The sequence below is a fragment of the Macaca mulatta genome, chromosome 11 (assembly GCF_049350105.2).
Source record: "Macaca mulatta isolate MMU2019108-1 chromosome 11, T2T-MMU8v2.0, whole genome shotgun sequence".
In the NCBI taxonomy this organism is placed as follows: domain Eukaryota; kingdom Metazoa; phylum Chordata; class Mammalia; order Primates; family Cercopithecidae; genus Macaca; species Macaca mulatta.
The window spans coordinates 119080359-119105899 of NC_133416.1; the positions used below are offsets into that span (position 1 = coordinate 119080359).

Below are 25541 nucleotides of genomic sequence, written 5' to 3' on the forward strand. Positions count from 1 at the left end.
GGGATTACAGGCGCCTGCCACCACGCCTGGCTAATGTTTTGTATTTTTAGTAGATATGAGGTTTCACCATGTTGGCCAGGTTGGTCCTGAATTCCTGACCTCAGGTGATCCACTCGACTCGGCCTCCCAAAGAGCTGGGATTACAGGCGTGAGCCACTGCGCCTGGCCGATCCTGTCTATTCTAAAGCACAAGAGGTTTAGGGCCTCTTGAAATAGACCGCGGAGTCACTGAGTAAGTAGATCAGAGAAAAGATGCTACTTGGGGACTTGAGGCTAGATGTAGATGACAGAAGGGGCTGAGAATGGTAAAAAGGCAGTAGGCTGGGACACTTGCTGTGGCTCCACTACTCTTAATCTGTGACATTGGTGAGGTCACTTGGTTTCACTCTTGACAGAGGACCTGAGAGAGGACATGATCTCTGTAGTATTAGTTTCCTTTCTGTAAAGTAAGGGATTGAAGGTCCCTTTCCACCCCTGTAATTTTATTCTGTTCTACAGCATGGGCTGTGTCATCCACAAATATCTACTAGTATAATGTGAAAACATGGACAGGCTGGGCTCAGCAGCTCACGCCTATAATCCCAGCACTTTGGGAGGCCGAGGCAGGCGGATCATAAGATCAGGAGATCGAGACCATCCTGGCCAACATGGTGAAATCCCATCTCTACTAAAAATACAAAAAATTAGCCGGGCGTGGTGGCGGGCACCTGTAATCCCAGCTACTTGGGAGACTGAGGCATGAGAATCGCTTGAACCCAGGAGGCAGTGGCTACAGTGAGCCGAGATCGCACCACTGCACTCCAGCCTGGCGACAGAGCGAGACTCCATCTCAAAAAAAAAAAAAAAAAAAAAAACAAGAAAACATGAGTGAGAGTACCTGAGACACCCCATTATTCAGCCTTTGCACAGAGCACCACATAGCTGTGGTGTGAGGGGGAGTGTGGGGCCCCAGTGGCAGGCTCACTGGGCTGCCATCTTAGGCAGATACCTCTTTTATCTCGCCATTCAGGAAAGGCTTGAATTGAAGCCTCTGCAAACCCAGTTTTCAAAGCAAATGGAGCTGCATTTAACTAAAATAGGAGTCCTTTCTTTATGCAGTGATTATAGGCCATGGAGTCACCTTACTTCCTGCAGACATGGTAGTTGGTAGCAGTTTCCTTTTTTTCACAGTATCTTCCCCCAGAATGGTGTAAGAGCTTGCAAATGGACCTAGTGAGTCCTTCATGGTCAAAGGAATGCATTTAGACCTTCTGTTCTTCCCTCCAGTCCTCTCCATGATCTGTGTACTGCTTTGGGCCTTTACGAAGTGGCCTGTGCTGTATTGTAGGTGAGCCTACCTGTGTCTTAGTTGCTTTGTTTCTACATAGAGGTTTCACAGCCAGCTGGTTTATATCTATTCTTTTCTGGCTGGGGCAAAGCATCCTGTGCCTGTACACAGGGATCAGATAGGTGCTTGGGCCTAAAGAGTGAGAGTGAAAGTACCTGTACATTTTATCCCAGACTGGCTTTGTATGATGGAATGCATGTATGTAGTATTGGTAGCTTATTGAAAATATGGAGAGAGGCCGGGTGCGGTGGCTCACGCCTGTAATTCAGCACTTTGGGAGGCCGAGGCAGGAGGATCACAAGGTCAGGAGTTTGAGACCAACCTGACCAACATGGTGAAAGCCCGTCTGTACTAAAAAAAAATGCAGGCCAGGCGCAGTGGCTCACGCCTGTAATCCCAGCACTTTGGGAGGCCGAGGCAGGCGGATCACAAGGTCAGGAGATCGAGACCATCCTGGCTAACATGGCGAAACCCCATCTCTACTAAAAATACAAAAAATCAGCCGGGCGTGGTGGTGGGCTCCTGTAGTCCCAGCTACTCGGGAGACTGAGGCAGGAGAATGGCGTGAACCCGGGAGGCGGAGCTTGCAGTGAGCCAAGATTGCGCCACTTTACTCCAGCCTGGGCGACAGAGCGAGACTCCGTTTCAAAAAAAAAAAAAAACAAAAATTAGCCGGGCAGCATGGTGGCACGCCTATAATCCCAGCTGCTCAGGAGGCTGATGCAGGAGAAGGACTTGACCCTGAGAGGCGGAGATTGTAGTGAGCTGAGATTACGCCACTGCACTCCAGCCCGGGCAACAGAGAAAGACTCTGTCTCAAAAAAAAAAAAAGGAAAAAGGAAAATACGGAGATAAAGACTAGTTCTCCTAAGATTTCCTTCAGCTTTCCTAGTCTCTGTTAAGTGACTCTAGTTTATAGCAGCCTATATATTGCAGGGGCTATTCCTGAGTCTGTCTGTCACGGGGTGTTTCTTTGGGGGCTCTGCTTCTGCTGTGAGTGACCATTTTCTTTTTTTGGTTTCAGAGCTGTGATTTGTGGTCCCTAGGGGTGATTATCTATGTGATGCTGTGCGGATACCCTCCTTTTTACTCCAAACACCACAGCCGGACTATCCCAAAGGATATGCGAAGAAAGATCATGACAGGCAGTTTTGAGTTCCCAGAGGAAGAGTGGAGTCAGATCTCAGAGATGGCCAAAGATGTTGTGAGGAAGTGAGTTCATGGGCTGCTGGGCAGGGAGGCCAAGGAAGCCTCCAGGTGGTGGAGCTCAAGGGAATGTGGGTAGAGAAAAGTCATTGGTTTCCTAGGCAGGCTCCTCCCCGTTTTAATATCACAGAAATCTCTCTGGAGCCTGAGGTGACTCTTCTCAGTGTCCACACCTGGGTGCGAATGAAGCTTTCCTCCCTCCTGTTGCATCCCTAGACTTTGTCCCCAGGGTGTGAACCCAGGTCCCTCCATAGCCAGTCTCTGCACATTAATTCAGGACCCTAAATTATAAACCTGGCGTACTGTCCTTCTTACATGTGAGCCGGCATGTCATTTGGGACAGATACAATGCCAGGAGATGAACTAGGGGCTGAGATGACAAACAGCATCCTTGGATGCTGTGGGCATGTGGGTTTGTCAGGCCTGGACCCCACCCTCCACCTTGACACTGCCAGTTGGTTGCTCTGACATATCTTTTATTTTTTATTTTTTATTTTTTTTGAGATGGAGTCTTGCTACGTTGTCCAGGCTGGAGTGCAGTGGTGCAATCTTGACTCATTGCAACCTCTGCCCCCTAGGTTCAAGTGATTCTTCTGCCTCAGCCTCGGCAGTAGCTGGGATTACAGGCGCCCACTACCATGCCCAGCTCATTTTTGTATTTTAAGTAGAGATGGGGTTTGACCGTGTTGGCCAGGCTTGTCTCAAACTACTGATCTCAAGTGATCTGCCCACCTTCCCAAGTGCTGGGATTACAGGTGTGAGCTACCACACCCAGCCGCTCTGACACATCTTAAGATGGGAAGATTTAGTAAGAATTAGGGCTAGGGAGTGGGTGAGGGAGAGTTGATATTCAGAGTCTTTTGGTAGCTGGAGGACTAGGTAGGAAGTCAGACCTAAATTTGAATATGTTTGTTTTTTCTGCCCCCGTGTGGGAGGCTGGGTGCCCGTGGACTTAGGCACTGCTCCTGTCTTCCCACTGCTGGGTCTTCACTGAGCAGTGTCTCCCTTGTTGATCTCAGTTTCTTCCTCTGTAATGGGATGAAGGTACGTGTTTAGGGGCAATACCTGGGAACTGTCTCCCGACAGCACAGCCATTTCTCCATGGAAATTACTCCCTTTCAAAAGTGAGCTCGTCCTGTTGATTGGAGGGTGGGGGTTGGGGCCAGGTTCTGTGTGCTGTAAAGAGGAACTGTTTTCTAAAATAGACAAGTACAAGTTTTTAGGAACGTGGGTGCAATGATTAAATCACCATCTGTCTTCACATGCTATTTCCTTGCTGTAATCCCAACTATTTGACCAAAATCTCAATGTCCTAGAAGTAGTTCTTTGCCAGCTTTCTATAAAATACATTTCCTGTCCCTAGAGCAACACTGATTATCTTTTTGGTTTTGGGATCTTCCAAATAATCCTTACTTTAGAATCTGAAGCCATCTGTTCAGAATGATACAGAGGAAGGTGGCAGACAAGCTGAAGGAGCAGTCAGGCATGTTGTCCTGACATTTGTAATGAGAGATGGAGTTGGAAGGAGGGAACGGGCTGAGATGAGCTAGAAACCACATCACTGGGAATGAACGAGATGGAAAGAAGCATGATCTGAAGGCAGACAGCACAGAAGCAACGCCCTGGGCTTAGAAGGAAATGCCATCCCTGTCTCAGAGACTCTAGGTTTTTAGCTTTTGAATGTCTGTGGAATAATGGGCTCATGACCTGCCATATGGTGACATCTAAGAGTTTTATCTTGGGTAGCAACCTGCTTCTCCAGAACCTCATGACCCTTCAACTAATTCTGCACCACTATCAGCCAAAAAGAGCACTCTGAGTTCCTTTTGGAAGTTAAAGCCCATTGTCCTAGAAACCTCAGTATGGAGATTCAAGGTCTTAGGAACTATAAACCATAGGTAGGATTACCTTATTAAACCCTAGAACTCAAAAGTATCACTGGATTAAGCCTTTTTCTACCTTTGTAATCTCACTTTTTGCAGTATAGAAAAGATTGCCTCTAGCCATAGTACCCCTACCAGTGATTGGAGACTAGAATCCCACCTGTGCTCTGCAGGTGGAAGGCCCAGACTTAACAGAAGTCAGAAGCAACCAGAGTTGTTTAGAGCCAGGTCCAGGAACTTCCTATGGCCTTTTAGTAGCAACTGTGCATGGCAGCCCTGTTGGCGTTTTCTCTACAGGCTCCTGAAGGTCAAACCGGAGGAGAGACTCACCATTGAGGGAGTGCTGGACCACCCCTGGCTCAATTCCACCGAGGCCCTGGATAATGTGCTGCCTTCTGCTCAGCTGATGATGGACAAGGTTTTGAATGATGTTTACTTTGTTGACTGAAAAGACTGTTGGGAAGGAATGCTGGGGCTTGGCTCAGTGAGGGGTTAAAGGCAAAACAGTGCAGAGTACACAATCCTTCCCAGAGAAACATCTCTGGTTTCCTCAGAGTCAGGATCCAAAATAAGGAACTTCTTTTGGTAAAAGACCAAATCAAGGCCTAGTGAATACACACTAAGGGAGCACTCAAAGGAATAGCCTCCATATTTCTGCTACAGGACTGGGGGCACAGAGCAGTTTAAGATACCCTCCCTTTCCCCAAGGGGTTTAAACAAGACTGGCTGAGAAGGCAAGGCCAATAAACATGAAACAAAGAGGGAACATTTCAAACATCAGAGCTTTGCATGTTAACTGTTCTGTGAATGCTGTGGGAATTCAGAAAAAGAGCACATCTTTGAAGGGATGTAATTTGCCCAAAGAGAAGGCAGAACCCCTCACATGTATTAACTACTCAAATTCTTCAAGGACAGCGCATGCCCAAACATGAGAACTCAGATGCTGCAACACAGTAGACAGTTAATGTAACGATGATGTATTTGCATCTGTTTTGTTGCTTATGCTGTTCACCACACATGGGCATCGTCAGGAAAAATAACTTGGCCTCACTAATGGGAAGTTAATGAGACGGGTGTGTCAGGGCCAGGCTTTGCAAGTGGAGAGAGGGGTTTAAGTCTTAGTGGGACGCAACTGAGAGGCCATGGTAGCTTTTTGAGAAGAGATTTCCCACTAGGAAGGTATTTAGAGATAGTCAGTCAGACTTGGCAACTCACGGACTTGCCAACCTAATACTTCTGCAGTAATCTAGAAGTCAGGGGTGGCTATGGGAGCAGAGAAGTAGAGGTGAATAGGCTCAATAGTTTTGAAGAAAAATTTCTACAGCTTTTTGTGATAAGACTAGATATAAGGGGACAGGAATGACATATCTGGTGATAATATTGACAGGAGGTGGGGGTTGCATTGAGCTGAGATCCACCACTGCACTCCAGCCGGGGTGACAGAGTGAGACTGTTTCAAAAAAAAAAGTGGTCAGGATGTGAGTGATCAACTTTGGAAGTGTAGAACACTGTCCAACCAAGCCCTGTCTAGGAGCCTAAGCTCATGACTTTGAGCTGTTTCCTCCTTCTGTCAGGTCATTACTGATGAGGGGGATGTGAAGGTGCAGAAAGGCATAGCCAGGGCTGGGTATGAGTATACAGAGCCCTTAAATGAGTTCCAACTTTTCCTGATCTAATTTTATGCTCACCATGGAACTACTTTTTAAAATAGTCAAATTTTGACTGGGTGCAGTGGCTCACACCTGTAATCCCAGCACTTTGGGAGGCTGAGGTGGGCGTATCATTTGAGGTCAGGAATTCGAGACCAGCCTGGCCAACATGGTGAAACCCTGTCTCTACTAAATATACAAAAATTAGCCAGGCGTGGTGGCACACACCTGTAATCCCAGCTACTCGGAGGCAGGAGAATTGCTTGAACCCAGCAGGGGCAGAGGTTGCAGTGAGTCAAGATTGCACCACTACACTCCAGCCTGGGAGACAGAGCAAGACTCTGTCTCAAAAAAAAACTTTTGTTGTGAAAACTCAGATGGTACAGCAGTGTTAAAAGAAAAAGTAAAAGTTCCCTTTCATTCCCCTGCCACAGTCACACCCCTCAGAGGTGAGGTAATCTATGGCTTGATGTATACTTCCTGATCGTTTTCTGGGATACGTACACAGATACACACATTTTGTCCTTTTAAAATACAAAAATGGAAAAAAAAATTTAAAAAAAAATACAAAAATGGGATCATATTCCTGTGAAGCCTTCTGATGATTTGGTCTGCCTGTAGTGAGATCATACACTGTTCACAAAAGCACAAACTTCAAGAGTTCCAGACTCCATGAGAGCTATTTCTCACTGTAAATTATTTGACTGGTTGTGGCCTCTGTCATGTGGCCTTAGGCTTGGCCATGCCCTCCATGTGAGATGGTCAGGGCTCTGAGCTGTCGGGGCTGAGGTGAATCAATACCGTCTGTGAGACTTCTTGGGCAGCAGCCTGCCCCCCTTTCCGCTGATGTCCATATGTGCCTCTCTTTACACTTCCCCTCAGTAATGGCTATGAGTGGGGATCCTGCTGGTATTTCTTACTTGCTTTTCTGTCGCCCCACCAGGGAAGAAGGGCTAGCTGTTGTGTGACCTTTGGTTGGCTTGGTGTTCCCTGGTTCCTGCTGATCCATGGGGAAGAGTCCTCTGCCTTATCAAAATATTTCTATTCCTTCAACATAAGAGTGAAATTGCCTTCTTAGTACTTTGAGCTTTTCCTTTCCACTTTCTTAGTCTGGCTTTTTAGGTGCCCAGCAATGAATATGAAAAACTGACGGCAGTGTTTGCATTCAGGCAGTGGTTGCAGGAATCCAGCAGGCTCACGCGGAACAGTTGGCCAACATGAGAATTCAGGATCTGAAAGTCAGCCTCAAACCCCTGCACTCAGTGAACAACCCCATTCTGCGGAAGAGGAAGTTACTTGGGTAACTGAGCTTATTTCTTCGATTCTTCTTCATGGCTGGAATGGCTGAGTACTGGGTTCTCAAATTTAAGAAATTTAACTTGCTCAGCTAGGGATCTTTCTTTGGCCTCTGAAGAGGGTGGAGAGGATAAGCTCTTTAAATAGTATCAGGAGTTGGACACTATTGTTATTTTTCTATTGTTATTTTTCTGATATATCTGTTACCTTATATTTAGAGTTAATATCTATCCAGAGTTGGTTTTTGGATTCTCACGTTGTCATTACCCCTCCCTCAAACTCTTAAAGCACCAAGCCAAAGGACAGTGTCTATATCCACGACCATGAGAATGGAGCCGAGGATTCCAATGTTGCCTTGGAAAAACTCCGAGATGTGATTGCTCAGTGTATTCTCCCCCAGGCTGGTAAAGGTCACACCATTTACTAATCCTTTGTGTGTGTGTGAGTGTGTGCAGGGGTGGGTGGGTGTATGCATGTACATGGCAAAAGGAATGGCTTAATTTTGGGTTGTCTGTTTCATCTTGTGTTATAAGAAAAGTATATTATATAAGGTAGTCTGTGCCCACTAAAAAGACTGGACAGTGGGAGTTCAGAAATGCAGTTAAGTTCTACCTCTCCTTTGGTTTTCTGTGAAATTTCTAGTTTAGACTTAATTGGCAGTGTCAGGTGCAAGCATGCAATTTTGTGTTTTCTTAGTTTGACAACAAGGGCACAGACTGGGGGATGGAGAATGGAAAATGTGGGTAGGGTCTAAATCTCATTGCAGGCTGTTCACCATTTCCAGAGCATTTTGAGTGCAAGGCTGCCATTAGCTCATAAATATGAGAATACCTCCCTAGTTCAGAAGTGACTCCTGCTGTTACTCATATCATGGGCAGCATGATATGAGTGGGTCTTTGGAGTGAGACTTACACGTGGGTCCTTTGGAGTGAGAGCTTTCTTTCGTTATGTTCTCTCTCCACTCATCGGCGGGTGAGGGGCTGTTCTCAGCAGATAGATGCTTCACGTACTAGGCCAGAAAATGGGTATCTCCCTAGATTCCTTGGGTTTTAAGAGAACTCATATAGTGTACCTCAGATAGCTTTCTAAAGTAAGAAATGAGCTTAGCAGAGAGAAAGTAGCCCACTCTCCCACTTTTGGTCTTTGGTTGACCAGGTGTCTTGTTCAGCAATAGAGTCTGCCACAGCCTATTTCCCATCCCCCCGGTGCTGAGACTCTGGGGCCATCAGTGGATTTGTATGAAGATGTCAGAGTAAAAAAGAGTCCAAATACCAGATGCAGTCTACATAATGTAGGGACTAGCAGTAAAGCCCGTGTCTGGTGAAGTTTTGCACATTCAGTCATCATTTTTCAACCAGTTGGACATCACGTTCTTCCATCTCTCACACTAAAACCCCATGATGCTGCAGGAAAAATGCAAATTCCTCTTCATCCTTACCAATAGGAGAGAATGAAGATGAGAAGCTGAATGAAGTAATGCAGGAGGCTTGGAAGTATAACCGAGAATGCAAACTCCTAAGAGATACTCTGCAGAGCTTCAGCTGGAATGGTAGGAGCCTTCATCACTCTCTTCCCCAGGAATACAGACAAGTGATTATGTTTAGAACACATAGGATCTCTTTGGTGCCTGAGCTGCGGCTGTTTTGAAATGAAGTGAGGCTGGCTGGAGAGTGAGTGGAGCATTGTGGAATGGGGGTTAGCTCTATATTAACTGCCCCGGCATACCTAGATATCTGGCCCTTTCACTTATTTTCCAGAGTTCAAGTGAATTGTGTGTTGCAGATTCAACACTGGAAAGCCCCCATCACACACCACTTGGGTTAAAAAAAAAAAAAAAACCCAGATTTCAGAATTCCTCTCGGATACCAGGACTATTTACCAGGTCATTAAGAAGCAACAGATGCTGAAGGGGAGAGAGAGGACAAAGTGCCAGCAAGTCCACCCTGCTGACCCCGCTGATCTGCTTAGCTTAGAGAAGAGCTGTTTCACGAAAGAGGAGAAAGTTTGCCAGATCTACTGCTGGTTAAGTTTTTTTCCCAAAGCAAATAAGGTAGAGATATATTTCTTGAACTGCCTTTTTTTTTTTTTTTTTTTGAGGCGGAGTTTCATTCTATCCCCCAGGCTGCAGTGCAGTGACGCAATCTTGGCTCATTGCAACCTCTGCCTCCCGGGTTCAAGTGATTCTCCTGCGTTAGCCCCCCGAATAGCTGGGACTACAGGTGAGTGCCACCATGCCCAGCTAATTTTTGTATTTTTAGTAGAGATGGAGTTTCACCATGTTGGCCAGGCTGGTCTTGAACTCCTGGCCTCAAGTGATCCACCTGCCTCAGCCTCCCAAAGTGCTGGGATTACAGGCATGAGCCTCTGTACCTGGCTTGAACTGATTTTAATATTGTCTTTCCAGTTGAGCAAACTGTACTAGACTTACACTCCAGGATGCTCAGGGAAGGGGGCAAACTTAAGATTTCAATGCCTCACTTGTTTCTTTTTTTTTTTTTTTTTTTTTTTTTGAGACGGAGTCTCCCTCTGTCACCACGCTGGAGTGCAGTGGTGCGATCTTGGCTTACTGCAACCTCCCCCTCCTGCACTCATGTGATTCTGCCTCAGCCACCCAAGGAGCTGGGACTACAGGCACGCACCTGTATTTTTTTTTTTTTTTTTTAGTGGAGATGGGGTTTCACCATGTTGGCCAGGCTGGTCTCGAACTCCTGACCTCAGGTGATCCACCCACCTTGGCCTCCCAAAGTACTGGGATTACGGGTGTGAACGACAGTACCCGGCCTGCCTCACTTGTTTCTTAGACATGCCATAAGAAATCTAAAGTGCTAGCCTGGCCATTCCCATTCTTGGAGGAGATTCACTTTCCTGGGATTTTTTTAAAGAAAAATTTCAGGGCCAGGCATGGTGGGTCATGCATGTAATCCCAACACTTTGGGAGGCCAAGGTGGGCGGATCATGAGGTCAGGAGATCGAGACCATCCTGGCTAACACGGTGAAACCCCACCTCTACTAAAAATCCAAAAAAAGAAAAAAAAAAAATAGCCGGGCGAGGTGGCATGCGCCTGTAGTCCCAGCTACTTGGGAGCCTGAGGCAGGAGAATTGCTTGAACCTGGGAGGTGGAGGTTGCAGGGAGCCGAGATCACACCACTGCACTCCAGCCTGGGCAACAGAGCGAGACTCCGTCTCAAAAAAAAGAAAAAAGAAAAATTTGAGGCCGGGCGCGGTGGCTCAAGCCTGTAATCCCAGCACTTTGGGAGGCCGAGGCGGGTGGATCACGAGGTCAGGAGATCGAGACCATCCTGGCTAACACGGTGAAACCCCGTCTCTACTAAAAAATACAAAAAACTAGCCGGGCGAGGTGGCGGGCGCCTGTAGTCCCAGCTACTGGGGAGGCTGAGGCAGGAGAATTGCGTGAACCCGGGAGGCGGAGCCTGCAGTGAGCTGAGATCCGGCCACTGCACTCCAGCCTGGGCGGCAGAGCGAGACTCCGTCTCAAAAAAAAAAAAAAAGAAAAATTTGAAATGTCATTTTAGAAAAGTGATCACATATGAAATATGAACTTCAGTGAATTTTCACAAAGTAAACACTCCTCTGTAACCAGCACCTAGATCATGTAGTAGAACATGCGTCCTCTTCCAGTCCCTCCCTCCCTCCATTCAAGGGTAATCACAGTCCTGATTTCTAGCACTGGAGCCTCATTTTGCCTGGTTTTGTATTCTTTGTGAATGGAGTCAGACAAGTCTGCATTCTTTTATGTCTGGCTTCTTTTAGTCAGTTATATTTTAGTCATTATATTTGTGGCATCCATCCATGTTGTGTGTAGCAGCAGATCATTCATTTTCACTGTATGAATGTGTGCTATATTTGTCCATTGTACTGTTGAATGGACTTTAGGATTATTTCCAGATTTGGGGAATTAAGGGCTGTGGTGAATACTCTTGTGAATGTCTTTTGATGAGCTCATTTATCTTACGTGTATAGGATTAGAATTGCTGGTTCACGGAGGTCTTCATCTGTCTGGCTTTAGTGGGTGCTGCTACCAGTTTTTCAAAGTGGTTGTATGAATTTATGAACTCCCACTAGCAGTGTTTGGGGGTTCTGGTTACTTCATATCCACACCAGCTCTTGCTATTGTCTTTTAAAAAAATCTTCGTTATCTTGGTTAGTTTGTAGGTGGTATTGCAATGTAGTTTTAGTTTGCATTACCCTTAAATGTACCCTTAAAACGTACTGATGTACGTTTTAAATGTTTATGGGCCAGTTAGATTTCCTCTTTTGTGAAGTACCTATTAAGTCTTTTGCCCATTTTTTTTTCACTGAATTGTGTCTTTCTTATAGATATATAGGAATTCTTTATATATTTGGATATGAGTCATTTGTCAGCTGTATGTATTACAAAGATCTTCTCTCTCTTTGTGGTTTGCTTGTGTGTTGTGAACTTTGGATTTTTACTGCCAGGTTAGTGGAACGGTACAATTGCTACCTGAAAAATGGGGGATCTGAACTGCTTTTGATCAGTGGTGGGGGTGGTTCCTCCACTGGTGAGGGTGAATTTGATACTGGTAAGGTGGACCTTATTGGGCCTCTGTCAAGAGTCTGCCACCTCTCAAAGAATTTGAGGGCTGATCTTGTTCTTTTTTGGTTTTCAGGTCGTGGATTCACAGATAAAGTAGATCGACTAAAACTGGCAGAAATTGTGAAGCAGGTGATAGAAGAGCAAACCACGTCCCATGAATCCCAATAATGACAGCTTCAAACTTTGTGGTTTTTTAAATAATTTGAAAAATTATTCTTAAATGTATAAAGTAATTTTATGTAAATTAATAAATCATAATTTCATTTCCACGTTGATTAAAGTTGCTGTATAGATTTAGGGTGCAGGACTTAATAATAGTATAGTTATTGTTTGTTTTTAAGAAAAGCTCACGTCTAGAGATACACTATTACTTTAGGACTGTGTAGTTGTATATTTGTAAGATGACAGATGATGCTGTCAAGCAATATTATTTTATTTGTAATAAAATATACAAAAATCACTTGCCAGCAGTAGATAAAGGACCGACTATACTGACTTTTCTGATTAGTAAACAGCTGAATTAAGGACTCTGGATTCTGGTTTCAATTGCCCTGTGTATTTGTTTTCCACACCATTGCTAGATGAGCTCTACTGCCAAGACATTTTTGTGGCTCAGTCATTGCAGACTGCCTGCTGGAACTCACAGAAGGCACACTTGAGCTTGGGGAGCCAACTCCCATGATGGAAGAAGAAGGAGCTGAGCCCTCATTTCTCCTGTACCTAATTCCTTAGAGAAAAGCAGGAACATTTCCTTTTTGTCATATTTTCAAAAAGGATACTGGTGTGTTTCTTAAATCTAACAGGGTTTTCTTTTGGGTTTATTCTTTTTTTTTTTTTTTTTGAGACAGAGTCTCGCTGTTGTCGTGGAAGCTGGAGTGCAGTGGCACTATGTCCGCTCACTGCAACCTCCGTCTCCCAGGTTCCAGCGATTTTCCCTCAGCCTCCTGAGTAGGTGGGATTACAGGTGCCCACCACCATGCCTGGCTAATTTTTGTATTTTTAGTGGAGACAGGGTTTCATCACGTTGGTCAGGCTGGTCTTGAACTCCTGACCTCAGGTGATCTGTCTGCCTTGGCCTCCCAGAGTGCTGGGATTACAGGCATGAGCCAGTGTGCCCGGCCTTGGGTTTATTCTTTGTTTGTTTGTTTGTTTTGGGATGGAGTCTTGCTCTTGTCACCCAGGGTGGAGTGCAATGGCACAATCTCGGCTCACTGCAACCTCTGTCTCCCAGGTTCAAGTGATTCTCTTGCCTCAGGCTCCCAAGTAGCTGGGATTACAGGTGCCCGCCACCATGCCCAGCTAATTTTTATATTTTTAGTAGAGACAAGGTTTCGCCATGTTGGCCAGGCTGGTCTCGAACTCCTGACCATCCGCCTCAGCCTCTCAAAGTGCTGGGGTTACAGGCGTGAGCCACCAAGCCTGGCCTATTCTTTATATGTTTAACCGGAGCTTCCCTTTCTCCTTCCAGGAGGTCCTGCTTTGTCCTTTCCCCTTCCCTGCAGCCTTCACCACCTCCATCATTCCTTTTTTCCGTTCCCTGTTCCTCCGGTCCTGTTTTTGGAATAATTTGTCTGAGAAATGTACATATAATTGAAGTGGGACTATTGGATTATCATGTAAGATGATCCAGTTTTGGGTTTTTTTTTTTCATAAGGTTGCCTTGTTTCTCTGTAATATGTCTGCCTGGGTTTTGTGTTGGCATTCTCTGGGCTTTGTTTATCCTGTTTATTACCCTTCATTTTCAGGAAGCACGATTTTGGCCCAGAGAGCAGCTGTTTGAAGGAAAAATAAGGCTAGGTCCTTTTTCAGTTTTCTGTTGTGCGTATGGGTTTCCATAACCAATTTTCATGTGTGTGTGTGTGTGTGAAGCAGTTTTTGGTGGATACTTACTTTGGTACATAGAAAAGCTGGCAGATAGGCTCCACCTCCCAGAGCAGAGGGAGAGGATAGTCATCTGTTATTCAGTTTTTTCTCATCGCATTCTCTTCTATCAGAATTGATCTCACCAGCAACTTATTTTCTAACTCCTCCACTGTGCTGAGTAATTCCTCCACCCTGAGTCTTCAGGATGACATTCGGTTAGTATGCCCAGTATGTGTGTGACTGCCTGTGGGAATAGATGATAAAAACACAAAGTGTCTTAAGAATTACCTTACTACATTGGTTCCTTTTTTTTTTTTGAGATGGAGTCTCGCTCTGTTGCCCAGGCTGGAGTGCAGTGGCGCAATCTCGCCTCACTGCAAGCTCCGCCTTCTGGGTTCACGCCATTCTTCTGCCTCAGTCTCCTGAGTAGCTGGGACTACAGGTGCCTGCCACCACACCCAGCTAATTTCTCTTTGTATTTTTAGTGGAGACGGATTTTCACTGTGTTAGCCAGGATGGTCTTGATCTCCTGACCTCGTGATCCACCCGCCTCGGCCTCCCAAAGTGCTGGGATTACAGGCATGAACCACTGCGCCCGGCCTACATTGGTTCCTTTTTATCTTGGAGAATTTGTAATTAAAAGATATTTTTTGAGGTAAAGTTCACTAATCTTAGGTGACTGGTAACTGTTGTAAATGGATTTCCTTTAAGGAGAATTGAATATATCTCCCCACCTCCCCACCCCCCACCACCAAGATAGAGTCTCGCTCTGTCCCCCAGGCTGGAGTGCAGTGGCTTGATCTCGGCTCACTGCAACCTCCACCTCCCGGGTTCAAGCGATTCTCCTGCCTCAGCCTTCCGAGTAGCTGGGACTACAGGCAGGCACCACCATGCCCAGCTAATTTTTGAGTTTTTAGTAGAGACAGGGTTTCACCATATTGGCCAGGCTGGTCTCGAACTCCTGACCTTGTGATCTGCCCACCTCGGCCTCCCAACCTCATGATCCGCCCACCTCAGCCTCCCAAAGTGCTGGGATTACAGGCATGAGCCACCGCGCCTGACCTGAATACTTTTCATGATGGCAAAAATCTAACAGGCAACAGAAAAAAACCCAACGTTTTTTAATTTACTGACCAGAGAACTTGGCTGAGAGTTGAATTAAGTGCCTGTTGTGTTTTTCAATGAAATGTAAATCTTACAGATCGCTTCTTACAGTTAGGAAAACTGCACTAACTTTTGTGTGATATTAGAACAACTGTAGTTTTCCTATCTTAGGGCAGAGGTTCAGTATTCCATGGGGAGAAAAAAACAGTAGTAATTACCTTTGTTACTGTTCTTTTCTTTAGAGGAATCTTCTAGCATATCCAGTATATCCGTAACTTCTTAAAATTGTGACTTGGGTGTCTTCTAAAAAGGCTCAGGATGATTTTTTTTTTCCTTCAGTGTATGCTGAATTTTAGGTGCGATGGAAAAGGTATCCAAAGTGATCCTTCCTTTGACTCTGAGCATCTGTTGCCCATGTTTCAGTTACTTCAAGCTGAATTCATGTGACCCTTAATATAAGTGCTGTGTCCAGACACATCCAAATGAGCACCAAGCTGGAAGTTTGTGAACACTCTGGAGGATGCCCCAGCTGTTGTAACGCAACAGCATGCCTTGAAAAAAAACAGTAGCTCCCAAGGGACTCAGCATGGCTTGGTCTTCGAAGTGGAGTTTTGTTTGTGTATTCCTAGTCCAGCAGTAAATTCTACTTTAACATAACCGTCAGGTTTGCTACTCGAAATTTGCACGTAACTGGAAGTGAAACAGTATCTTTCTCATATTTTTTGGCCTAACACCTACACCTGTGGAAACAACACTGTAAAAACAATTCTTATAAAGCAGCAGGTTATGCTCTCCTGTTTGCCTACATGATTTATTAACCTTCTGCTTATTAAAGCCATTACTTGTCAAATACTTTTAGACTTTACCACAGTTATAAAAGTCAGCTTGATGTAGTAAAAAACACTTGTATCTCTCTAATGTATGAACATAGGAGAATGCCAGTCTGAATTTATTGTTTGAAACATAGATAAGGCTCAGCGCGGTGGCTCATGCATGTAATCCCAGCACTTTGGGAAGCCGAGGCGGGCGGATCACCTTAGGTCAGGAGTTCAAGACCAGCCTGGCCAACATGGCGAAACGCCGTCTCTACTAAAAATACAAAAATTAGCCAGGTGTGGTGGCACATGCCTGTAATCCGAGCTGCTTGAGAGGCAGAGGCAGGAGAATTGCTTGAACCCGGGAGGCAGAGGTTGCAGTGAGTGGAGATCGCCCCACTGCACTCCAGCCTGGGTGACAGAGCGAGACTGCATCTCAGAAATAAATAAATTAAAATTAAAAAAGACGTGATCCTGCTATGTTGCCCAGGTTAGACTCAAGTTTCTGGGCTCAAGCACTCCTCTTGCCTCAGCCTTCTAAGTAGCTGGGACTACAGGAGCAAACCACTGTGCCTGGCAGGAATTACTCTTTAAAAAGAGTTTATGTTGCTTGTATTCATTTGAGAAAAAACGAGTTGAAGAAATGGTAATTGTTGGTCAAAGAAGCCAAAAGATTTAAATCAGGTCTTGTGTGTGGGTATGTGTGTGTGCATGTATTTATTGAAGAAAATATGTTTCAATTTGAGAATCAGAAAATTGGATACTTCATTTTAATTGTTTATTTAAAGTAGAATGTTCTATTCTTGAATCTTCTTTTATCCCACCAAATGGCTTAACCTAATTTGCCCTATTTTGGTTAAGACACAGGGAAACACCCTAAAATCTGTGATAATTTTCAAAATATAATTTTAAGAAGCTTTGTGCTTACATAAATCACAAGAAGTACAGCTGGAAATCATTTCACTTTTCTTGCTGTAAATTTTTTTAGTGGGTTTGTGACAGTATAAATTTTCTTGCTAGATGCTACTGATACATTGTATTATCTGTATTAGGAATTAAGGAATAATGAATAAAATGATCTGTTCTCATGCTGTTACCTAAGATCTGGTACCATTACATTCCTTTCTGTAGTCATATCTCATATTTGAAAGGTCTCTTGTTGTAAATATTTGACTTGCTGTAAAATTATGCAAGATAAAAAATGTAGAGCTTTATTTTTCTTCATCTAGAATGCACAGAATAACTGCATAAGGAATGGGTGCATAGGGCTTCTTTTTCCTTTTTTTTTTTTTTTTTTTTTTTTTTTTTGAGACGGAGTCTCGCTCTGTCGCCCAGGCTGGAGTGCTGTGGCCGGATCTCAGCTCACTGCAAGCTCCGCCTCCCGGGTTCCCGCCATTCTCCTGCCTCAGCCTCCCGAGTAGCTGGGACCACAGGCGCCGCCACCTCGCCCGGCTAATTTTTTGTGTTTTTAGTAGAGACGGGGTTTCGCCGTGTTAGCCAGGATGGTCTCGATCTCCTGACCTTGTGATCCGCCCGTCTCGGCCTCCCAAAGTGCTGGGATTACAGGCTTGAGCCACCGCGCCCGGCCTCTTTTCCTTTTAAATTTGTACTGCTAAATACACCAAGGAAACTGACATGAAAACCAAATTCAAGGACTTCCACAGACATTTCAGATCGATTTTAGTTCCAAACTGAAGAAATCTTTTAAAAGTTCTTCTATAGCCCAGTTTTCTTTTCTTGATGAAATGTTCACTAGACATCTGGTTAGTCAGCTTTTATTTTGACCCCACAGTATTTTTTGAGACGGAGTCTCACTCTGTTGCCCAAGTTGGAGTACAATGGCGTGATCTCGGCTTACTGCAACCTACGCCTCCCGGGTTCAAGCAATTCTTCTGCCTCAGCTTCCTGAGTAGCTGAGATTACAGGCGCGCTCCACCACGCCCTGCTACTTTTTGCATTTTTAGTAGAGACGGGGTTTCACCATGCTGGCCAGGCTGGTCTTGAACTCCCGACCTCAGGTGATCCAGCTGCCTCAGCCTCCCAAAGTGCTGGGATTACAGGGGTGAGCCACTGTGCCCGGACCCCACAGTTTGTTTTCATATTAGGGCAGTTGGAGGAACTGAACTTTGATCCTGATCCTTTATATACCCCCATGGTGAAACTGAGCCCATTTTACTTAACATGTAATATATCTGTGCTTTAGGAAAACTTGATAGAGAAGATTATATGCAGATATAAAATATCTAAACTCATTTGTTATGAACCGGCAATAATGAGGGAAAACTTGGACATACACATACGGATTTTCTTGAATTAAAGAGAAAAAAAAACCAGACACTGACAAAGGAGAGTTGAACTGAGAAATGGTACCCTGAAAACTGCAAAAATGAGGGAAAGAGGCAGTGGGCCACAAAGAACTTTGTCCTTTTCAGAGCTCCCCAGAGAAGCCCTGTCCCCTTCCCCCCACCCCCTGCCAGAATGTTGGGTTTCAAAGAATGAGCAGATTAACGGATATCAAGTTGTGTGGCCTGAGCTGAGGATAAAGAATAATTTGCCTGAGTTACAGTACTGGCTGGATCACTACAGGCCTTCTGCTTGGAATATCTCTCCATGAAGGTAAAAGGAATATAACTAAGGAAGATTACAGTTGTTGCCGTTGGAAGGAAGACATACTAAAGAAACTGCCGAAGGCCAGGAGAGAAGCAGGAAGAGAAACACAGCTTGAAGTTATCTGTAAGACTCAGAATTGGGCAAGAACTGCCAGTGAGGGAGCCAGTGTAGATCTGAGACTAACATCTGAGCCTCCAAAGGTTTGTGTGCGAGGGGGAGCTCTGCTGATGGATATAGGCCCAGAATCATTAACTGATTTATTTGGGCCATGTCAGTGCTGGCATTATTAAAAGACTCTGCCAACATCCTGCTGTATCTATGGAAAAGCCAAGTGGCCTTGGAAGAGGTTAAGATAAAGTTCCAAACTTGGGCTCCACAGAAGTGGAACTTGAGAATGGGGCTAGTACCCGGACCTTCATGTATCAGGTTAGAGATTTTGCTGCTTTTGGTGATTTTTGTGCCAAGCATGCACTGTCACCTGGGATCAATCTATTACTCTTTCTATGAAATAATTATTCCAAAGAGGCTGACAGTCCAGGGAGGAGATAGCTCAGTGGAAGGACTGTCCTACTTGCTATTTATGCAAGGCCAGAAGCACTTGGTTCACCTGAAGGTGAAGAGAAGCCATTTTGTGAATAACTTTCCAGTCTACAGTTACCACAATGGCATCCTGGGGCAAGAATCGCCTTTCATCTCACATGACTGCCACTATGAAGGCTACATAGAAGGAGTGTCAGGTTCTTTTGTTTCTGTCAACACCTGTGCAGGTCTCAGGGGCATCCTGATTAAGGAGGAAAAATCTTACAGCATTGAGCCCATGGACTCTTCAAGACGGTTTGAACATGTGTTATACACCATGGCACATGAAGCGCGAGTCTCCTGTGGTGTCACTTCCAGAGACAGCCATGTGGTGTCCACTAGCTGGCAACAAGGGAGCAGGAAGCCTCATGATCTACAGGCGCTGTCCTACTTGTGGTCACACACCAAGTACGTGGAGATGTTTGTTGTTGTCAACAACCAGCGGTTCCAGATGTGGGGCAGTAACATCAATGAGACGGTCCAGAGAGTAGTGGATGTCATTGCTCTGGCCAACGGCTTCACTAGGGGAATAAACACAGAGGTGGTGCTGGCCGGAATGGAGATTTGGACCGAGGGGGACCTAATAGATGTCGCAGTGGACTTGCAAATCACACTCAGGAATTTCAATCGCTGGAGACAAGAGATGCTCTTCCGTCGTGCGAAGCACGATGTTGCCCACATGATCGTCGGGCATCATCCTGGACAGAATACGGGCCAGGCCTTTCTCAGTGGTGCCTGCTCAAGCGGTTTTGCGGCGGCTGTTGAATCCTTCCATCATGAAGATATGCTGTTGTTTGCAGCCCTGATGGTCCATGAGCTCGGGCACAACCTGGGTATTCAGCACGACCACTCGGCCTGCTTTTGCAGAGAGAAGCACTTTTGCCTCATGCATGAAAATATCACAAAAGAAAGTGGCTTCAGCAACTGCAGCTCTGACTACTTCCACCAGTTCCTTCGAGAACACAAAGGGGCCTGCCTATTTAACAAGCCACGGCCCAGGGGCCGCAAGCGTAGGGATTCTGCCTGTGGAAATGGCGTGGTGGAGGACACGGAGGAGTGTGACTGTGGTTCTGCCTGTCACCTCGACCCATGCTGTGATCCCACATGTACTCTGAAGGAGCATGCTGAGTGCAGCCATGGCCTCTGCTGTCTGGACTGCACTTTCAGAAGGAAGGGGTTTTTATGCCGTCCTACTCAGGATGAGTGTGACCTCCCAGAATATTGTGACGGTAGCTCTGCAGAATGCCCTGCAGACAGCTACAAGCAAGATGGCACGTTGTGTGATAGAATTCACTATTGCTCTGGGGGTCAGTGTAAGAACCCTGATAACCAATGTGTGAATATATATGGGTACCCTGCAAGATCTGCCCCAGAAGACTGTTACATTTCAATGAATACCAGAGGAGACCGGTTTGGAAACTGTGGCCATCCCACTGAGGATCAGCAAACATATGTTACATGTTCAGATGATAATGTATTTTGTGGGAAACTCATATGTACAGGTGTTCAATCCTTACCACGAGTCAAAGCTCAACATACAGTGATCCAGGTCCCTCATGACAATGACTGGTGCTGGAGCATGGATGCCGATAACATTACTGATACCCCTGATAATGGCAACGTGCACGTCGGCACTTCTTGTGCCCCAAACAAAGTCTGCACGGATTACTCCTGCGTTCATCACTCCATACTCCTGTATGACTGCAGACCGGAGGAATCGTGTCATGGGAAAGGAGTTTGCAACAATTTAAGGCACTGCCATTGTGAGTCTGGTTTTGCTCCTCCTGACTGTAAAAATCCAGGAAATGGAGGCAGTGTGGACAGTGGCCCCCCGGGAATGCAAGTTACCAACAACAGTGAAAGTGGTAGTGAAAGTATTGCTCGTGGTCAAAGTCTGAGACAAGACGTAGACTATAAACTGGTAGTGTTACTAGTCCCTTTGTTTCTTGTACTATTATTGTGCTCTCTACTTACAATATCCTACCTCTGCTCTGAAGTTCAGACAGCAGTGGCTGAAGTAGAGGAGTCATCAACAGAGACAACACTGGAATCAGAGTTGACTTCAGCAGATCTAGTCCCAATAGCAGAAGAAATCCTACCACCAGGTGAGGAGGCCCCACCACCAGGAGAGGAAGCTCCACAACCAGGAGAGGAAACTCTACCACCAGGAGAGGAAGCTCCACAACCAGGAGAGGAAACTCTACCACCAGGAGAGGCCCCACCAGCAGCAGAGGCCCCACCAGCAGCAGAGGCACCACCACCAGAGGCTGCCCCACCACCAGAGGCTGCACCACCACCAGAGGCTGCCCCACCACCAGAGGCTGCCCCAGCACCTGAGGCTGCGCCAGCACCAGAGGCTGCTGCCCCACCACAGGCCCCGCCACCAGAGGCTGCCCCTCCACCAGAGGCCCCACCAGCACAGTAGGCCCCTCCACCAGAGGCCCAGAAAGAGCCCACACCAAAAGAGGAAGCAGGTAAAAGACAGGGAAGGCTAAAAGAGAAGAGTGAAGGATGAAGCCAAATATCTCAAACATGTCAGGCATTGAGTGGGAATAAGAAGCTCATAGAAGCAAATGTGAAGTGAGAATTGGTGTCTTCAGAGGCTGTGACTGGACTATGTAATCTGTAGAAACATACTAATATACGAAGAGGGATTTCCCAACATACGGTATTCATTGTAAACTCATTATATTTTCATACATAAAATCATATATAAAATATTCTTTATTTCTGTTTTTTCATGTTTCATGAAATAATTTTAGCTCTTCTCATGGGTCTTTGCTATTAATGTCTTGTTTCAGTTGGGCCAGTTTCTGAGTCACCCAGTTTGCTTTTCAGGGCATATAAACTTTCATTCACATGATCTGACATAATGTATTATCAATTATCCATGCCTGCATTGTTGTGACTAGGTTATTCATCCCAGTAATAGTGACCCATTATGTTACGAATGTTATTATAATGATTGAATGTTCTAATAAGCCCTGTCTGCTTCTATTCAATAAATACAGGTGATTTTAAATAAAAGTTTTTTTCCACATGAATCATCACTCCAGACTCCAAGCAGCCTAGTGCTTGGGATCCTTTATTTTGGGGCTCTATGAAAGGGGGTAAACCTGATCCAGGGACATCTCACACACTCCGTTTGGGTGTATGGAGGAGGGAAGGCAACCTAGGCAGTATGTGAAGTAGATTGTAAAGTGTAAAGTGCTGAGTTCACATTTGAAGTATTTATTTCTTCATTTTTTTTTTGTCTTAATGATTCTACTGAAGTTCCTTTTTCCTTTATTGACAATTTATAGGAACATCTTGAATTACAAGTAACAGAACTTTTTTTTTTTTCCCTTTGAGACAGACTCCCACTCTGTTGCCCAGTCTGCAGTGCAGTGGCGCGATCTTGGCTCACTGCAAGCTCCACCTCCCGGTTCACGCCATTCTCCTGCCTCAGCCTCCCAAGTAGCTGGGACTACAGGTGCCTGCCACCACTCCCGGCTAATTTCTTTTTGTACTTTTAGTAGAGGTGGGGTTTCGCTGTGTTAGCCAGGATAGTCTCGATCTCCTGACCTTGTGATCCGCCCACCTCAGCCTCCCAAAGCGCTGGGATTACAGGCATGAGCCACTGCGCCTGGCCAGTAACAGAATTTTCAGTATGGTAGTCATTTCTCTGTGAAGTAAGGACATAGTAAGTATAACAGTAACATTCTCCATTCTGTGCCAGGCCCAGTGCTAAACACCTTACATTCACTGTCTTCATTTAATCCTCCCGAATGCCCTGTGAAACCTCCAACTTGTACATGAGGAAACAGAGACTGAAGAGTTTGCTCTAGTGCTAGACAGTAAGTGGTGGGACCTGCATCCCTCCCCAGGAATGAGTGAATCTATTGCCTCATGAGCCTTTTCCTTCAGTTAAAAAAAAAAAAAAGGCCGGGCACAGTGGCTCACACCTCTAATCCCAGCAATTTTTAGGAGGCCGAAGCGGGCAGATCACCTGAGGTCAAGAGTTCAAGACCAGCCTGGCCAACATGGTGAAACTCTGTCTCTACTAAAAATACAAAAATTAGCCCGGAGTGGTGGCAGGCGCCTGTAATCCCGGCTGAGGCAAGAGAATCGCTTGAACCCAGGAGGCCAGGGTCGCAGTGAGCAGAGATCGCGCCATCACACTCCAGCCTAGGGGACAAGAGCAAGACTTTGTCTCAAAAAAAAAAAAAAAAAAAAAAAAGTGAGGGAAAAGACATGTCCTTAACTTCCCAGAACACGGCTTTATCTTCAGTGACTCTAATGAAACCAAAGCCGTACAAATAAATGTCGATCCTATCATGAACCTATGGCATTGTGTAGTCATTACGGATTAAAGTGTCTTTTCCCCTACTACATCCTGACAGATGGCTGGCAATAAGGTTGGCATCTTATTTAGCTTTGAGGGCCCAGCTCATGGTAGGTGCTCAATAAGTGTTGGCCAAGTCAATGACTTAACCAGAGCCAACCTCAGAATATGGGGATTGCTAGTCTCTACGCATGGCACTTGCAAAATATTTCTCAGGTACAACAGAGCTACAGACTGAGCAAATGTTCTGTCTCAGGGAAGGTCCTGAGCATCAGTCCCCAAGCATACACTTGCCGAGCCTCTCTTCTAAATGCCTACTCTATGTGCGATAACAGAGCAAACCAAAGGATAACACCTGCTGTCTGCTTTCAAGAAGCTTATGTTAGTTACTCTAAGTGGAATAAAAACTTCAAAGCAAAATCCGAAACAAAGTTTTCAGTTGTGGATATGTGACTACAAGGAAAACAGGTAGGAAAACCAGGTCACAAGTTCTCAGGTCTGATTCTGATAATCAAATCCAGGATAAATTTTATGCCAAAAGATCAAAATTCACAGTGAGAGACCATGGTATCAGGCTGGGTGTGGGAACTCACGCCTGTAATCTGTAGTGCACTTTGGGAGGCCAAAGTGAGAGGATGGCTTGAATCCAGGACTTTGAGACCTGTCTGAGCAACATAAAAAAATTTACCAAGAAAATTTAAAAAAATTAGCTGGGCATGCTGATGTGCACCTGTAGTCCCAGCTACTTCAGAGGCTGAGGCGAGAAGCTCCCTTGAGCCTAGGAGTTAGAGGCTGTAGTGGACCACAATCGCACTACCACACTCCAGCCTGGGCAACAGAGTGAGATTCTGGTTCAAAATAAAAACGCAAGAACCCATGCTATCAGTCGGTGGGCACTTGAGAGTTTTGAGGACAAAAGTGAAACTGTATAACTAAAGTTCTCCAAATGTAAACTTGTATTAGAGACTTCTGCAAAAGATGTGAAGATGTGTGCTGAAAAGCACTTGTACAGAGAACTGGGGAGTTACAGAAGGGGTAACCCTCATAGAGGGCATGCTGATGGTGACTGTAATAAAAGAATGAGCATCACATATTTAAAGCATCAAGGATAAGGGAATCATGACATAAATCATGATTTATACATAGGATGATTATTCTTGGCTGATTTAATAGAACTCTTTAAGGACCATAAGGCAAGTAGATAATTGGGAATCAACACATAAGGCCAACAGCATTTCACAGCATTGGACAAAGAAGTTAAGAAATTTGGCAAAGAAGGAGTTTTTTTGTAATAGACTTTTAGGATTTTAGTTGCTTATCTTTATGACTGATTTGAGCTTCAGGGTTACAAGACCATGTTGAAGATGAGAAACTGAGATAAGAACAAGTGTTTGGTTTTTATTCTTTTCTTTTGAGACAGGGTCTAGTTCTGTTGCCCAGGCTGGAGTGCAGTGGCATGATCATGGCTCACTGCAGCCTCAAACTCCTGGGCTCAAGCAGTCCTCCTGCTGGAGTTTCTCAAACAGCTAGGACTACAGGCACATGCCACCATGCCTGAGTAATTTTTTAAAAAAATTCTTCTTAGGGCCGGGCACGGTAGTTTACGCCTGTAATCCCAGCACTTTGGGAGGCCGAGGCAGGTGGATCACTTGAGGTCAGGAGTTCTAGACCAGTCTGGCCAACATGGTGAAACCCCGTCTCTATCAAAAATATAAAGAATTAGCCAGGTATGGTGGTGCATGCCTGTAATCCTAGCTACTCAGGAGGCTGAGGCAGGAGAATCACTTGAACCCGGGAGGCGAAAGTTGCAATGAGCCGAAATCATGCCACTGCACTCCAGTCTGGGTGACAGAATGAGACTCCATCTCAAAAAAAAAAAAATTCTTCTTAGACATGGAGATCTCAGCATGTAACACAGGCTGGTCTCAAACTCCTGGCCTCAAGTGATCCTCCTGTCTTGGCCTCCCAAAGTGCTGGGATTACAGGTATAAGCCACCGTGCCTTGCCCAAAACAGGTATTTGAATAGATGTTCTCAGAAATGATGTTAGGAAATTGGATATATTTATAAACTCTCACATGAATTGTTACTTTTTTATATTTTTCGTAGATATGAGATTTCACCATGTTGGCCAGGCTGGTCTTGAACTCCTGTGCTGAAGCAATCTGCCTGCCTCGGCCTCCCAAAGTGCTGGGATTACAGGTGTGAACTACCACGCCCAGCCACAAGATCTGTGTTTTAGAAAAGTAATTCTGGAGCTGGGAGGGGATTTTGTAAAATCCAGAGAGCCAGAGGCAGGGGAAGATAGG

General features: G+C 45.3%; 3 protein-coding genes across 9 annotated transcripts in view; 2 read left to right on the forward strand and 1 right to left on the reverse strand.

The window, feature by feature from the left end:
* The window catches only part of MAPKAPK5 (MAPK activated protein kinase 5), a 61422-nt gene extending 39486 nt beyond the window's left edge, over window positions 1-21936 (forward strand). For 2 of the 7 annotated variants that reach the window (XM_028828979.2, XM_077952929.1), the window contains 6 exons: window positions 2352-2539; window positions 4714-4834; window positions 7235-7365; window positions 7650-7765; window positions 8806-8910; window positions 12012-12417. In XM_028828979.2, coding sequence (XP_028684812.1) covers window positions 2352-2539; window positions 4714-4834; window positions 7235-7365; window positions 7650-7765; window positions 8806-8910; window positions 12012-12106 — 756 coding nt within the window. In that variant the 3' untranslated portion in view covers window positions 12107-12417. 7 annotated transcript variants of the gene reach the window in all.
* ADAM1 (a disintegrin and metalloproteinase domain 1) lies at window positions 18249-21948 on the forward strand. Its single transcript, NM_001195734.1, is given in 1 exon segment — window positions 18249-21948. A coding segment is annotated over 1 exon segment (2736 nt). The 5' UTR covers window positions 18249-18598; the 3' UTR covers window positions 21335-21948.
* A 238-nt stretch (window positions 21949-22186) lies between these two features.
* TMEM116 (transmembrane protein 116) overlaps window positions 22187-25541 on the reverse strand; it is a 128859-nt gene continuing 125504 nt past the window's right edge. Inside the window, exon 14 of the transcript XR_013401418.1 lies at window positions 22187-22573. The gene's annotated coding sequence lies outside the window, so the exon portion shown is untranslated. The remainder of the gene's footprint in view (window positions 22574-25541) is intronic.